This window comes from Durio zibethinus, chromosome 8, assembly GCF_047325235.1.
Source record: "Durio zibethinus cultivar Kanyao isolate XHJ-2024 chromosome 8, ASM4732523v1, whole genome shotgun sequence".
Lineage (NCBI taxonomy): Eukaryota > Viridiplantae > Streptophyta > Magnoliopsida > Malvales > Malvaceae > Durio > Durio zibethinus.
In genome coordinates this window covers 21,870,829-21,887,214 of record NC_143169.1, presented here as the reverse complement: position 1 = coordinate 21,887,214, position 16,386 = coordinate 21,870,829, and the positions used below count along the sequence as shown (strand labels likewise).

Sequence of the window (16,386 nt, the reverse complement as noted above, 5' to 3'; positions counted from 1 at the left end):
TAATGCCATACTTACTTAATTCAGTTAATCTAATGGCAATGCTTAACTCGGATATTCAAACTTTTATAAAGAGCTATTACACTTTATTATATTATATATTTTCTGTTTCTTCATAAGTAATTTAATTTATGTATTAAGTAATTTTTTTTTCAATTTAAGGTAATATCTGCATTCGATAAGAAGATAAAAAAATTGAAATAGGTGTCATTACCGGTAAATGTGAAATATATTCTTTTAAGCTGAGTTTGTGTAGATAAATATTTTTTAAACTCACTCAATTTAATTTTCAAGTATCTCATCAACCCAGTAATATTGAATGTAGATATTATGTCCTTTGTTTTAGGCGAGAGATAGTATTAAATGATTTTATGACCATACCATTCAAGGTTAGTATAAATTTCATAAACTCGTTATATCTTCAAAAAAAATAAAAAGATACATTATGTTCTCATTTATTAACATTTACTTCTAATTTTTTTTAATGGGAGAGTAAAGAAAGTTTCACGAAAGAGGAACTGGATGAAGTCCATAAATAATGGTGTGATTATGTATCATCATTTATCAATGTTGATAAACCTTCAGGTTACACATTGTTGGTTGAATGTAAATATATAACGAACAAATTGTTATAATATTTTTAACATGCCATGTTGAATGGAAACTTTAAGTTTGTACATTAGGGTATTGCTTTAATATTATTGTTATACTTAATATGAATATACTAAGTGTACTTAATAAATTATTGACTACGATTATTTCAAAAAAATATATTAATATGGCAACGTTATCAGTTTTAATTTCAGATGCGTGGTCAATTTATTGAAATATAACAATGTTCATTATGTAAATTTTAAAATGTAATTCATAGTATTACATATATAAACCAAATATTTTTTTGGCATAAATATACAACTAACATCAAATGTTTTCTAGGTATAAACCTACAACTAACTTGACATATACAATATCAAATGTATTTTTTTATGGGATTAATGAAGACGTTTTTAGCAAGAAAACGCCTTGAATCATCCTTAACAAAAAATTTTAAAAGGTATTTTTTAACAAAGCCGCATTCAATAATCCCTCAAAAATTTATTGTGTGAAATATTAAAGACGTTTTGGGTAAAAAACACCTTTAAGAATCTGTTTTGATTTTTTTGTATGGATTATTGAAGGCGTTTTAAAAAAATCACCTTCAATAACACCAACTAAAAATTAATCGAATAGATTATTAAGGGCATTTTCCTACGGGTAATGCCTTGAATAATCCCTAACAAAATGTTATTGAAAGCATTTTTGAAAATACCTACCTTTAATAATCTGACCATTCAAATTTATCGTCTAGAATATTAAAAGCGTTTTGAGCCAAAAAAATGCCTTCAAACATCTGTTTCAACTTTTGTCTATGAATTATTGAAGGCATTTTCGACAAAAATTGCCTTTAATAATCACAACAAAAATTTATTGATTGAATTATAAAATGCGAGTTCGGCCAAAAAAGCATTCAAGAATCGATTCCATATTTTTTCTATGGATTATTAAGGGCATTTTTCGTAGAAAAACGCCTTCAATATTCTCTGTAAAATTTTTTAAAGCAATTTGTGATGACGTTTTTGTCAAAAAAATACCTAGAATAATCAATTACAAATAATCTCTGTAAAAACTCAAAAAATACTAAAATAAGGGATCGAACCTACTACCCTATGTTAACATCCATACGATCCAAAAATTTTGATATGATATTTATTAAAGGTGTTTTTGAATAAAAATGACTTCAATAAGATTATAAAATTTTTTGGTTCAATTATTAAAGGCGTTTCTTATAAAAAAAAACACCTTCAATAATCTTATACATTTTTTATGAGGGGATTATTAAAGGTGTTATTTGTCAAAACATGCCTTTAGTAATTTCCTATCAATTTTTTTAATTGAATTATTCAAGATATTTTTTGTCAAAAATGCCTTCAGTATTCACTGAAATTTTTAAAGCAGAATTATTCAAGATAAAAGAAATGTTCCTAATCCAAAAAAAAAAAAAAATTATACAATCCATTCAATAAATCGTTATATCTCCAAGGACAATCACTAACTTTACTAACTTTGTTAAGATGTAATAACTTTGAAATTGCTTTCCACAATGATAACTGGAAGCTAGTCAATATTGGCGTTAGCCACGATAGTGAGTGTTTCAATCCCTACCAAAAGGCTCAGCTAATTCAAATCTTTGACTCCAACGTTTTTGGAAAACATAAGTAGAAAAATTTAGGTTTAATTTTTTTTTAAACTTGTAAACTATTAATAAGATTAATAAGTCAACTATCTTAATTATGAATTCAATGTATTATTACCAAAATACAATAATAATGAAAATTCTTTTAACATTTTTATTCTAAATTTTGGACATTTTTAGAGTTAATTATATTTTTATATCTAAATTTTTAAAAAAATATATAATTAGTAACTAAAGAAATTAAATGTACAATTTACATTTTAAACTTTCAAATAATGTTTTATTAAAATTTGGGTTAATATGATATATAATTTGAAAGTTGAAATTATAAATTATATATTTTATTTTTTAAAATCAATTTACATATTTTTAAAAAAATAAATATAAAAAATATAATTAATTTTTGGCGTATAATTTATAGTCTAGAATATATTCACAAAAACTTATCCCACGCTCGAATTTTGAAAAATTAAAAAAAAAAAGTTACAATAACAAGGAAAACCCCAATCAAAATGGGTTTATTAGTTATGGCCCATTGTTATAAACTTCATTGGGCCTTTACTTTTTACTTCACTCTTTGAATAAATGACGTGGCAATATCGGGAATAACCACGTCACATCCCTTCTTTGTTTCCTTTTCCCTTGATACGTGAGTAGCACTCATTCAATCAAGTTAATTGTTACGGAAAATCGTACGGTCCAGATATGATCATGGCCCCCCTATCATATGGGTTCCACTTTTGCACTTTCCTTTTAAAACCAGTACTTCCCTCGTAAATATATTCATACCCCTTCGGCCTTCCCTTTAGAAACCTGTTTTGTCCGAACCAGCAGAGAAATTCTCTCATTTTGAAGAAAACAGTAAAGAAAAAAAAAATCAACGATAAAGAAAATTGTTAAAAAATTAATTAGAATCGACGGTGATTGATTGATCAGAGAAAAATGTTATGGCAAACTTACGTTGATGAACACCTGATGTGTGATGTCGGCGACGGCCATACTTTGACCTCCGCTGCTATCATTGGCCACGATGGGAGTGTTTGGGCCAAGAGCTCCTCTTTTCCTATGGTAGTATTGTCTCTCTTTTTCTCTTAAGAATTTTCTTCTTTTGTTTGGATCTGTTTGTTTTGGATTGATGATTTTGTTAATTAATCCACATGCATCTGGTTGTTTAATTGTTGATTAATCCATTTTAATACTCACAATTGATTGATCTTATTAGATTGATTAGATAATGTGATTATCCAATGTAAATTTATAAATGAAAAAGTTGAATTTTATTGCTTATGAATTATATATGCTATGTTTGGATATGATTTTCAATGATTCGCATTTTTGCTAGATTTCATGTATAAAAAATGTTTATAAGCCTAGAAAAGTGATGAAATATTTTTGATCTATTTCGTCATTCAGACTCGAGTTTGTGGAAATTATCACGTTATCTTGAGGAGTCATTATCATAATCATGAGTTTCGAGTATAAAAGTCACTATTCAGCGAAATTAATGATTGGCCTAGATGGTATAAATATATTCTCATGGTATCATTACTTTTCTTATTGGTTTGGGATTTTTCCTTTCTGGGGGGGTTTATTTGCAGTTCAAGCCTGAAGAGACTACTGCCGTCATGAAAGATTTTGATTAACCTGGGTCCCTTGCACCAACTGGGCTGCTTCTTGGTGGCCTTAAGTACATGGTAATCCAGGGAGAGGCCGGGGCTGTGATTCGTGGGAAGAAGGTGATTTATTGCTTTCTTCATAATCTTGTTTAGCACTGATTCTATTGAATTGATCTATCTTTAATGTGCATTAAGCTTACAAGTTTACCTACAATTTGGAGAAGAGATTGAATGCATTCCTCTTTAAATGGTGCTTGTAAACTCTACAAAGAGAAATACCTTCTTGTCCTGGCTCCTGTAGCACTCATAGGTTTCTGACCAGACACTGTGTAAATGCCCCTGAAGTTTGTGTTTATTTACATCACTGTCATTATGTGCAGTTGAACACATATTTACAAAATGTTTAGTTTGACATTGTTTGTTATTTTATAAAAGAAGGTTCTAATTGAAAAAAGAATATTAGAATGATTTTTTCTTTTTCTTTTCACTTTTTAATTAAATAATGATTGTTGGAATTTTTTTTTTTATTAATTTTAACTATCCACGTAAAGGTTACATGTATCTTTTTAAAAAACCTTTCCTTTCCTTTACTTTTCATTTTTTTTCTTTACTAATGTCTATCCAAACATTGATTAAAAGAATTGGATAACATGGCATTATTCTCCCTAAAAACTTGCATTCAAAATATCATGCAAGAGAGAGAGAGAGAGAGGCCTTTGCTATTATATACTCACCTTCCTTTTGCGTAAAGGAAATAAGATTCAATACTAAATTAATTGCTTGTTTGATGCATACAAGATGGTAACTTTCTCCGAATTTTCCCCTTTAGTAATCGGTAATGCTGATGTTATGGACCTTAGGAAATGGCATGTAATAATGTTAGAGCCCCATGGTTCTCATATGTGGGGCCTTGTCCAGAATTCAACAATTTCATCCAGCCTTGATATGCTAGTCCCTTTCATTAACAATTTCTTGGTCTCTAAACAGCCAAAACACATGGATGACTAATTGTTTTTAGCTCTACTTTTTAGAAAGTTTATTCCTAAAGCATTTTCACTTATCAAATGAATTTGGGCATTTATCATTACCTTGTATGAGTATATAACAGATACCCAACTATGCTATGATTGTGTTTTATTAAGTCTAATCCAAAGTGTCCCATCTGATTTGGTTGCCATCAATCATCAGGACATCCATTATTATCTTATTTGACTACACAGAAATGTGCAACTAGCTGTTACTGCTTTTTTAAGTGCCTTTTTTTATTAGAATTGCTGAGTGCAAGCAAGATGACAAGGACTATCGGTTGAGTAGAAGCTATCCCTAAGTTGCAGTTCAGACTGATTTTTAAATTAACTTGTTTCGTATAATTGTGAAAGATAGTTGCGGAATATTATCTGTTTAAGAAGTAAACGATGTGAAATTCCATTGTGGCTTGTGGTTTCTTATATTTATGAACTCTTTCATTTATCTTTTTTAAGTGTGAATTATACTTTGTTAATGCTTGCTAACAACATTTTGGAGTTGAGGAATGTTGATTCCAATTACTTGTTTGGTAGAAACAAATTATTAGCGCCTGTTGATGGCATTGAACTTTTCCAAGTTAGAGTTCAACCACAGTGGTGACTGGTGAGAGCTAAAGAAAATTCCTCTTTCTAATTGTTGTCATTTATTTGGCAGGGTGCTGGTGGCATAACCGTGAAGAAAACAAACCAAGCTATGGTTTTCGGCATATATGATGAACCCGTGATCCGGGACAGTGTAACATGGTTGTTGAGAGGTTGGGTGATTACCTTATTGATCAGGGTCTGTAAGCCTCATCCCCCGCTTGTTAATTTCCCGTTTTACTTATTGGTTTTGGGGTTGCATCTTTCTTCCATGGCCATAAACTGGCATTGAAGTTTTTGGAGTCGGTGATGATAATAATCATGTGAAGACACAAAATAGTTTTTTGTTTAGTGGGGTTTTTTCCCCCATTCCCTTGTTCCCCTAATTTATGTTTATTCATTCTCCCTGTTGCTTTGACTCCAGTAAAGTTCGCCATTTTTTTTTTTTTTGAAGTACTAAAATGTTCCTTGGATTATAATATCATATGGTGGAAATTTTTCATTTTGGAGTTGATAATCATCTTCCACATTTAAAGAAAGCAGTAAAGTTTTTCATTTTGTCGATGGAGAATTGATTTATGGATTGTTAGGGGTCAAAATTAGAGTTCCAGTCTCTCTTTGTATGTATGGTAGTGATGGATAATGCCCATCTATCTGCGGTTGTAAGCATGAGAATCAGGAGAAACCTCCAACTCTTGCTTTCATTAACCAAATTATTAAAAAAAAATCATCAAATTTCCACTATGGATGGGAAATACCATTTATGAACGACTGTTTTGATGGCAGCCGATGGCTTGGATGCTTCAGGTTGAACTTGGACCCAAGTTATATATAAATATATAAATATATATATGTATGTATTTATATACGTATATAAGGTCATCCTTTTGAAATATAAGGTCAATATCAACTGATCTTTTAGTTGTTTGAATTTAAATTGGCGCCGAGATTAATAATTTTTTTATGAATTCATTATGTAAAACACAAATAAATTTGCTTGAACAGTTCAAAAAAATATATATATACTGAATAAAATTTAAAAATTATACAAATTATTCTCAATTTAATACTTAAATGAAAGTATTGGTCTCCACTGTATAATTACTTTCTACCTACTTTTCTCCTTGTAGGAAGGTAACCTCTCTTAGAAAAGCTGACACGAGGAAAAGAAAAAAAAAAGGCATATAGGAGCATACTGAAATATGAAACCTTATAAGAAAGGAATAATTATATGATTCAATGTTCACTTTATTTCTGTTATGTGCATCTCATAAGTGTATCTCAAATCATGTAAGATTTATATTCATATAATTAAGCTTGTGTAAATTTTTTTATTTATTTAAGGTGATCCATAATTTAATGTTAATTTTAGAACAAATTTTAAATCCAACAAAATAATGTCTCTAGGAGTAATGGTGAGAAAAAAATTAGAAAAACAACAAATTGATTTAAAAATATAATATTTGGTTTAAATTAAATTTTTTTATCCGATTTAAATCAAATTTAAATATTAAATATATAATTAAATTGAAATTAAATTTTAAATTAAAAAAATCCAATGAAAATAATTTATATTTTTTTAATTTTTATATATTTCTTAAATTTATATAAAATAAAATTAATAATTTTATATTAAAATTTATTTAAATATATTAAATAATATATAAAAATTAATAAAATTAAAAATAATAAATTGAATTAAATTAATAAAATTTAATTCAATTTAATTTAAATTATATAAAAATTTAATTCAAATTCAAATTAATTTTAAAAAAATTTATAATATTATATAATATTTAAAAAAATCTAATTAAATCTCATCCAACTCCTATCGTTATAATTCTAGAAGAACAAAATTATTATTGACAATAGAAATTGCAATAATAATACATATAAATTAAAGAAAAAAAAATTAATTTGGTCTTTGTCAGAAGGTGAGTCGGTGAGGGAAAGACAACGTGCTTATCCTCATTAATTCTTAGTACAAATTCTAGGTCAAGGCATTAAAAACCATCTGTAGGAGCAGATAACGTCGAATCTATGGATAAGGGCTATCATTTAAAACAAAACAAAAAAAAAAAAAAAGAAAAAACCTAAGCCACATGTAAATGCATGGAAATTTCCTCCATCCCATGCCAAGAAACAACATGTGTATCTTCATCTTCAATTATTGGTGGATGAAAATATTGATCGGGATTATTATTTATACACTATTAAATTTTTTAAACAAAATTTTTAAACTTCATGAGAGAACTAGAATATTACCACATGTCTGACTATTTATTATAAAAAAATGTTAATTAATATCTAATAACACTCGTTGAAATAATATTTGAAATAATATTAAATTAATATTGTCTTTCTTAAATTTAGTAAAAATAATACATTAAATATTTTTTATTAAATAATATTTTAATAATCATTAACAATATCCATGAATATCTGTTATATTGATTTATTATTTTTAAATATATTTTAATGAAATATGTGATAATTCTTTAATTTTAACGACGGTTAAAAACCTTATAATATATAAATCATCTTTATTAATTTTACATGTAAGCTTTGATAATTGGTACAGGTCTCACATTTATCCTAAAAGTCCCGCGTTTCATGCACAGTTTTTTTATTTTTCGTTAAACATCACGGAAATTTTGTGTATTTGCTGTCATGGATGGAGACATGCATTATCCTGAAAAGGAAAAGGAGACTAACCTAATCCATGTATTCTTTTATGCATATCAGCATGTGAAGTTATTTTTTTCTTGGTGTTGTATGAATCTAAATCTTCTTCAGGTTTCAAGTACTAGATTCATGGTTATGAGAACATGCATTTTTTTTGGGTATTTCTGAAACATTCATAATTGGTTGGCAATCTAACTTTGTTTTTCTTCTTCGTTCTCCATCCCAAGACTTTGATTTGATAATATCAGAAATGGGTGAAGGTGATCTGAAAGGAATGTTTCAAGTTCCAGGTTATGTTGAGAAGAAGGATAAGCACGATCAGGAACATGGAGATCATCATTTGTTGAACATGGAAGATGATGGTGATGATGATGATGTAACTACAACTTCTGAATCATCCCTGGGGGAACATTCAAGAACTTCTCAGGGATCAGTAACTTCTTCATCAGACTTCGTAGATGATGCATCTTCATCAACCTCAAATTCTTCTTCCACCAATTGCCTTAACGGACCTTTATATGAATTGTCAGAGCTCATGGCCCAACTTCCCATCAAGTAAGTATAGGTGATATGCTCCCATATTTTTAATAGTAATGGGAAGGCCTTGTTGTGAAGATTTCAGAACCAGTTAACAGATAGATCTTCTTGTCTTCTTTCACTCTTGAAATTGTTAATATCCAAATTTAGAATTTTCTAAACTATGAACTTTTCTGGATTGATCTAAAACATCTTAGTTGTAGTATGGAAAGGTTGCCTTCCTTTCTCTCCAGGGACAAATGGATTTACCAATTTTAACCACTAAAATGAAGTCAATGGTGTGAAGGGAAATTTTTGGAGGTGTGAAACTTTCTTTCAAATTTTTTTATTTTTCAACTTTTGGAGTGTCTATAAACACCCAACTGTCCCGTTTGAATGCGCGTCAGCTTCTCTTTGACGTATATTTATTCATTTGTGTAAGTCCACAAAAGTAGATCTTCTTGCTGAAGGTTTTGCTTGTGTTTGTGCAGGAGAGGACTTTCCAAGTATTTCCATGGCAAGTCTGAGTCTTTTACATCCCTTTCAAGTGTAAAAAGCATAGAGGAACTTGCAAAGAAAGAAAGTCCTTACAGAAAGAAAATGAAAGCATGTAAAAGCTATGGGGGTGGGTTGGATAGCCACAAATTGTACACTCTTCCAAGAGCCACCATCTCAAAGAAATTCTCGAGAAATTCTGTCATCCTTATCTTTTCCAGGCAGGAGTTCAGGTAGTTTATCGAGAAGCAGGTTCCTTTAATTCCTGTACAAAAGAACTTTTGATCTGTTCATGAGGATTATCCGAAGTTGCATGCATGATTCACCATTCACTGCAACACGGAAATTTATTTTTTCCCGTTGCAGATTTTGTAAAGAATTTGCGCGCATGGTTTGGTGATGAACTGATAATCAAATCTGTAGTCAAAAGTCTATTTGACTATTTTTTTATGGAAAGTTAGAAGGCATAATTCCAATTAGTGGACACTAAATTTTGGTATTTTGAACCTTTCCTAATACATCAAGGTTTAATATATATATATATATATATATATATATGTTGTTAATTGCAGCTTAATCCTTTGAGTATAATATTCTTGAACGCATCTATCCAGCCTAAACCATATACAATTATCAATATATTGGCTCAATGTTTCCAGAATCTGAAAAATGGGATTTCAGGAATTTATGTCATCTAGCAAAGTTTCCCAACTTATAAAAACTTGAATCCCATGGTTGAGTTCGTAGCATTTCTGCATGGTAACTATGTTTGAGTTATGATAGGCTCCTTCTTGCCATCGTCTTTTCTAGGATAGGCTATGAGTCTACCCATTGAATCTCTAACTACTCATGGCAATGAAGATTGATCCCTTTTCTAAGTGTGAATTGTCTTTCTTATGCGACCTAGAATAACCGACATAGTGGCCACTTAAGCTCTGAAAGATGGTCTCCAGTCCACTTGAGATTTTTTTTTTTCTTGGTATTTAAGGCTGGTTTTGACCCTGGTCAGTCGAATAAGAGTTTAGCACTCTTCCAAATCCACTTGTTTTTATTGGCAATCTTTCTTAACCTGGGATTCGATCCTTAAGAGGTTGCTGCAAGGCAGAGATTCTATCTTCAGCATTTGCAAATTTTCTCTTCCTAGTTTCTCTTAAGCCTTGGCCTCCTTTGTTAAAAAAAATTAATTCTTTTCTTATGAATGAACCATTAAAGTTCATAATTACTGCTAATTCTACACTTCTCTAAGAAGCGTTCAACTCTTTAGATGATGATAACATCTCCTTCATTTAGACTGCATATATATATATATATATATATATATATATATATATATATATATATGTGCGCGCGCGCGCTTAACAAGCATGTATTCCATATTCCAGGTTAGATTCAATAGTTATGCGGTCTCATGAACACCTGATGGAAAGGTTTTCTTTCTTCGAATAATGGTTAATCGAATATTCTTACAGGGTGTCCCTATATCCATGTCCATTTTAAGCAGCATACTAAAATCTCTTATTAATTATATGAGGAGGGATCATTTATACTAGCGTAATTACACATTTTTTTAACCTTTGAATCAAAGTGGCTAAGGGTAAGTATTATAGATTTAATTGGATTTAAGAATAAAAAAATATGTAACTCTTACACTAGTAGCATACCACTACTACTACACTTTTCAATATTATCTGCTTCAAATGAAATCCACTTCAAAGCCAGAACTACAACAATCTTTATCACTATTGGTGCATTAAGAAACATTAATTAATATGATAAAGGTGATATAGTGATTGTTAAAAAGAAAATGCAAGTAACCGATGATTTGTCTTACAATGATCTACAGTCAGAAGGAGGCATTAGACAGCGAAATTCTAATTCTACATTAGTTTCCTGGAGAGTGGATGCTACATGAAACAACAGAGATGCTGTTTCTGATAGGCTCAACTTTAAGAATATCAATGTCTTCACTGACTTCATGGAGATACAACTGCACGTTTGTGGATTCTGGCTGATCGCCTCAGTGGAGTTGTGACCATGTTATTCCTCCCTTCTCCATCCACTCCTGCCTGTTGCAACACAAACAAAATAAGATTCCAATTCAAAAACCTTATTAAAAACAAAGGTGTTTTGTTTGAATAGTCCCTGGAAAAAAATATGCCTTAAGCAATGTTTGTGTATAACACAGGATTTCAGCAATATTTTGCATCTAAAACAAAATATAACACAGGATTTCAGCAACTGTGGTCCTGAACGACTAAATGAGAATGTCTGGCAGAGATAAGATAATCATGTAGTTATGTATGTGGAATTATCTGTCAGGACTTGACCAAAAAAAATCTGAAACCGAGTTAGACATAGTAGTTATAGTTTCAGACTATGATGATACATAAAAAAGCAAAAGAGTCCCAGAGATAATAATGCTAAATATAGTTGAACGAAAATAGAGGAAAAAGCATACCATGTCATCGTTTCCTAACTCCTTCCTCAAAAGTTTCTTCCTGGCAGTCAATCTTTCAGATGAACTTGAATTGACGGCATAGAATTCTGAGAAATCTTGTTGATCCTGAACCGGAGCTGAATAAGCCTTGATCCTCAAAACCTTTTCCAGAAAATCAGAATCGCTCCTTACTTCATCTTTCATTCTGCATTTTATAGCACAACTCTTAAGAGAGCTGCTAATTGCTCCCACCTCAAACTCACCAAGCAACTCAACTGAAGGTGCTCCCCTTCGGTAAGTTTCTTTAATATCTTTGTCCGCAGAGCTAATCAAGGGCATGGTGCTCAAAAAAGAATTAACATGCATTTTGTGCTCCTCTCTCTTAGCAGGAAGCACCAAACTTGGTTTCTCCTTCACAACAGGTTTGGTCGAATGCTTAACCACCAGAGAAGAATGCTTTGATGCAATTCCTTTTCTCCTAATATTGGATCCCAATACCAAAGATACAACAATAGCAGCGCATGTTAAAATCCCAAACATAACTTTGAGAAGTATTTCAGTTCCCATGTGCTGGTTGAACTTGAACCCCTTTATTGGATTAACTTCTTCAAATTTGAGAGTAGGATATTTGCCCCACTTCTCGAGAATAGTAATTGCACTTGCCATGCTTATGGCATTTCCAAATCGTAAATTTTTGCCTTGAACCATATCCTTATCTCTGGCTTCGTTGTGAATTTCTTCTTCTGACTCCTTTGAAACCACCTTTTCTATCTCTGAAGAATCTGTTGTGTGAGATGCAGCCTCCTGATGATCAGTCCCTTCAGACAACAGACATGCCTGATCACCTTGTAAGAATTCAATCTCTCCTGCAGTTTCTCGTCCCAGCAGTTCAATATCCACAACCATCTGATCAGAAACTTCTCCTGTTTTCACCAATGCCTTTTCAATTACATCTTGACGTTCTTCATTTTCTTTTACTTCTTCAACTTTCTCTACGTCTTCAATCTGTTCCCCACTTTCTTCTCTTTCCTGCAACTCAATATACTCGACAAGCTGGTCAGAGATGTTTCCTGTTTTCACCAATTCATCTTCAATTACATCTTCAGTTTCTCCATTTCCCTTTCCATCTTCAGCCTTCCCTACTTCAATCTTTTCCAGAGTTTCTTTCCCCTGCAACTCAACATACTCAGCAAACAGGTCAGAAGATTCTCCACTTTTAATCAATTCTTCTTCACGAGCATCATCACTTTTTCCATCTTTCTTTACTTCTTTAACCATCTCTACAGATTCAACATTTCTATCATCTAGCTCCAAGCTAACTATTTCTCCCATGTTAACATTTTCAGCCATCTCTTCCTCAATCCCCGCGGCTACAATAGCTTGCTTTAAGCCCAATAAACCCAACCGTTCCTTTTTTCTATCAAAGAACTTATATCCAACCTCAACACTCTCAAAAATTCCATGCGAGTGATTTTGAATCGTTTGATAACCAAGTGTAAGACCCTCAAAAGCTCGTGCAGAGGTTGGAGAATTCATGGAGGAAATATATGATGTAGTTAGTACTAATACAACCAATAAAAGCAGATATTTCAACACCCCTCTCAAACTCCATCCTACTTCCTCCTCTTCCTCTTCATCACTTTCAGTATCAAATTCCTCATCTTCTTCTGAAAAACAAGATGCCGAAGAAGAATTGTCACTATCAGCTTCATCACCAGCAGCTTTCTTGGAATCAAAAGAAGCAGTGCTACTGACACTCAACTCATTATCTCCTTCTTTGTCTTCTATTTCAAGGCGTAAAAAGATCTCTTTTCGCCTACTAGGATTATACCTTAGGAACTGAGGCCTTGGTGAAAGGTAATTCGTTAAGGGGTCATAAGGCCTTGGTGAAGGTGTCTCATCCCTGGAATTGTATGATAATGGTGTCTTCTGAGAAGAAGACTTCTTAGAATTGACTTTGGAATCAAGATTTGGGGAATTCTTCGGTGAAGCTTTTGGAATGGTCTTTGGTGAGGGTTTTGAATCAAGATTTTGGGTTTCTGAGAGATGGGTGTTGGAAGAATTAGATCCAAGAGATTCATTTTTTTCAGCTAAGATTTTCTTTCTTGGAAAAGTGGCCTTTGAAACTGCAGAAACAGTTGGTGACATGAAATTCTTCACAGTATGTTTCTTTGGGTTTTGCAAATTCAAACCCATTACGTGATTGCTTCTATCATTCTCATCTGAACCTATAAAAAATTCCAAACTTAAAACAATTAAAACAAAAAAAAAAAAAGAATACCAAATCGAAGATTCTAACTTATATTAGGGGAAACAAAAACAAAACACAGAGATAAGTAGAAAGAAAAGGAAAGTTTACCTTTGGGAGATGCAGATGATTTGATAGGAGCAGACGAAAAAAAGACTTTTTTCGCAGGCCCTTTCATCTTTTCTTTTGCCTTTTGTTTTTTCTCGTTGTGTTTTGATTGGAAATGTTTTTCTTGAAGTTTTTATTTTCTGTTAATTTGGAGGGAGAGGAAGAAAGAAGAAAACTGAAACTCAAGTGACCGTTGGAAGTAGATTTGAAAATTTGAAATGCCCTGCATTTTTTACCGTTGGCAGAGCCGTCAGTTTTATAACGGCTAGCTTCAAAAATTTTTCTTCAGGCCTACATTAATGGGGCAGGCTTTTGTAGTAACTTAACTTTTATTTAGATGTACGGAAGATTAAAAATATTAATGATAATAAAATTATTTATTATAATAGTTAGATCTAATAATTTTACACATAACAGGAAAGTAATATGAAAAAAATTATATATAAATTTAGTGTAATCGTATTTTGTGTTTTAATTATGTCAAATATGATTAAGATATTATACTATTTGTATTGTATTTATATCAAGTAATAATAACACGTTTAATATATAGAATTATTCATAATATAAAAAAAATTAAAATTTATTTTAATTTATTTAAAAAATAAATTAATAATTGTATTTGTCATACTAGTATTTAAATCAATTATAAATATTTAATTTTTAAACAACTTTTTGTCTAAAAACTAATTTAAATTATATTTTTTATTTAAATAAATAGACTAATCGTATCTAATCATGTTATTTATATATAATCATGCTAATCGTGTCACGTTGTATTAGTTAGGTATAAATTAATTTTAAATATATTAATCGTATCATATCATATTTAACACATATAATAAAACGTGTCATGTTTGTATTTAAATTATTCGTGCTATTCGTATATTCATATCATGTTCATATTAAAATTATTCGTGTCGTATCTAAAATCTTGTTTGACACAAAATACGATAGAAAATACGAATTATCAAATTTAAGAGTAATGAGATTGCACACTGTAATAATGAAATTAAAATCAATATAAAATATTTGTTTGAATATAAATACAACAATGAAAATGAGATAAAAAAAAATAATAACTATTAAAAATATTTATTTAAAAAATTTATTGATAAATTATTTTTATATTTTTTAATATTATTTAGTATTTAAAATTTTAAAAGTTTTATTCAATCAATATGTTCATATATTTTTTTTATATTACAAATAATAATTAGGATTTTAAGTATTAAAAATTACAAAAATACTTTAAAACATTTAATATTTAGAGATAATACTCATAACAACTATAAATATTAATACGAATATAAAACAAATAACAAAACTTTTAATTAGACTTTAGGATAAAACAAGAAAATAAGAAGTAAATGGTACGGGCATTATTAATCAATTTGTATCCCGATTAGTCACCCCACTCGTTATTAGAGTTGGTAACGAATTAGATTAAGGAGTTTTTGTTCGTCTTAAATTAAATTTAATTCGAATTTTTTTTTATTTTTTCATACTCGAATTCGATCTGATTTGATATTATATAAATCGTATTCAATTCGATTCGACTCGAAATTAATAAAATATTATTTTTTAAAATATATAAATATTATTTTTAAATATAAATATTTAAATATATAATTATATAAATATATATATTAAAAAATAATTTTTATATAATATCGAATCGAATCAAATCTAATTTGTCTAAAATTTAAACTCGATTTTATCTTGATTTTTTTAAAAATTTTACTCAATTTAATTTGATTTAAAATTCAATTTAAAAAAAAAATTGATTCTAAATCGAAACATAATCCATCGGGAATGAATTGGGTTACCGACCTACCCATGATGCTCCGGTCACTCGTGGGGGTTCAGTGCAATCCATAACTTTCAACAAGACTTTGAAAATGCTGGCCAAATAGCAAGCTGCAGCACAGTTGGAAAAAAAGATGCCCCACCGCAGCATATCGGGCCTGCAGTCAAAATCAAATGAATGCTTAGGCTAATTTGGAGGAGAAGTGAAATTGATTTTGATGAAATAAAAATTTATAATAAAAATTTATGTTGAATAAATTTAATTAAAATTAATCTTTTAATTAACTGATGATGGTTAGAACTTAATTACTCTTTATTGAAAATGTAGCTACATCCAAACATAGATTTAGACAAAAATTTCAATCATGGAATTTAATAATTTCTTAAAATACAATATTCTAATCCACTTTATAACAAATTTTATTTATTTAATAATTATCAATATTTTAATATTTTATTTGTAAGATTTATAGATTCAATATAAATACTCGTTAAAACCTACAATAATCCTGAAATAAAATAAATTCCTTTCACTTAAATCTGTTATAAAGAAAAAAAGTTATCAATGTTAGCTTTTAACATCTGAGTTTGTAGGTCCAAAAAAGTATAGGTTATTTATTTTATTTAAAAAAATA

At 29.9% G+C, this 16,386-nt stretch overlaps 2 protein-coding genes and 1 pseudogene across 4 annotated transcripts; 2 read left to right on the top strand and 1 right to left on the bottom strand.

Moving 5' to 3' along the window:
• Nucleotides 1-3,013: 3,013 nt before the first annotated feature.
• Nucleotides 3,014-6,024, top strand: LOC111278960 (profilin-like; annotated as a pseudogene). The gene is made up of 3 exons (XR_016344040.1): nt 3,014-3,298; nt 3,829-3,966; nt 5,527-6,024. The product of XR_016344040.1 is annotated as a profilin-like (transcript).
• A 1,997-nt stretch (nt 6,025-8,021) lies between these two features.
• Nucleotides 8,022-9,640, top strand: LOC111278958 (protein OXIDATIVE STRESS 3-like). Of its 2 annotated transcripts, XM_022865742.2 has the most exons (3): nt 8,022-8,177; nt 8,366-8,693; nt 9,146-9,640. In XM_022865742.2, the coding sequence occupies exons 2-3, from the start codon at nt 8,389-8,391 to the stop codon at nt 9,384-9,386; spliced, it is 546 nt and encodes a 181-aa protein (XP_022721477.1). In that variant the 5' UTR covers nt 8,022-8,177; nt 8,366-8,388; the 3' UTR covers nt 9,387-9,640. The 2 variants fall into 2 exon arrangements, with proteins under 2 accessions (XP_022721477.1, XP_022721476.1); XM_022865741.2 differs by lacking the exon at nt 8,022-8,177 and having other exon boundaries at nt 8,184-8,693.
• Nucleotides 9,641-10,725: 1,085 nt separating this feature from the next.
• LOC149517621 (uncharacterized) lies at nt 10,726-14,283 on the bottom strand. The gene is made up of 3 exons (XM_089764698.1): nt 13,946-14,283; nt 11,608-13,814; nt 10,726-11,215 (listed from the first exon to the last, which is right to left on the bottom strand). The coding sequence occupies exons 1-3, from the start codon at nt 14,010-14,012 to the stop codon at nt 11,123-11,125; spliced, it is 2,367 nt and encodes a 788-aa protein (XP_089620824.1). The 5' UTR covers nt 14,013-14,283; the 3' UTR covers nt 10,726-11,122.
• Nucleotides 14,284-16,386: the final 2,103 nt, after the last annotated feature.

Bases quoted from the DNA above. Each gene is read 5' to 3' on its own strand.
- LOC111278958 (XM_022865742.2), top strand. From the start codon at position 8,389: ATGGGTGAAGGTGATCTGAAAGGAATGTTTCAAGTTCCAGGTTATGTT. The intron at 8,694-9,145 runs GTAAGTATAGGT...GTGTTTGTGCAG, and splicing joins ATGGCCCAACTTCCCATCAA to GAGAGGACTTTCCAAGTATT.
- LOC149517621 (XM_089764698.1), bottom strand. From the start codon at position 14,012: ATGAAAGGGCCTGCGAAAAAAGTCTTTTTTTCGTCTGCTCCTATCAAA. The intron at 13,815-13,945 runs GTAAACTTTCCT...AATTTTTTATAG, and splicing joins ATCATCTGCATCTCCCAAAG to GTTCAGATGAGAATGATAGA. The intron at 11,216-11,607 runs GTATGCTTTTTC...GTGTTGCAACAG, and splicing joins AGTTAGGAAACGATGACATG to GCAGGAGTGGATGGAGAAGG.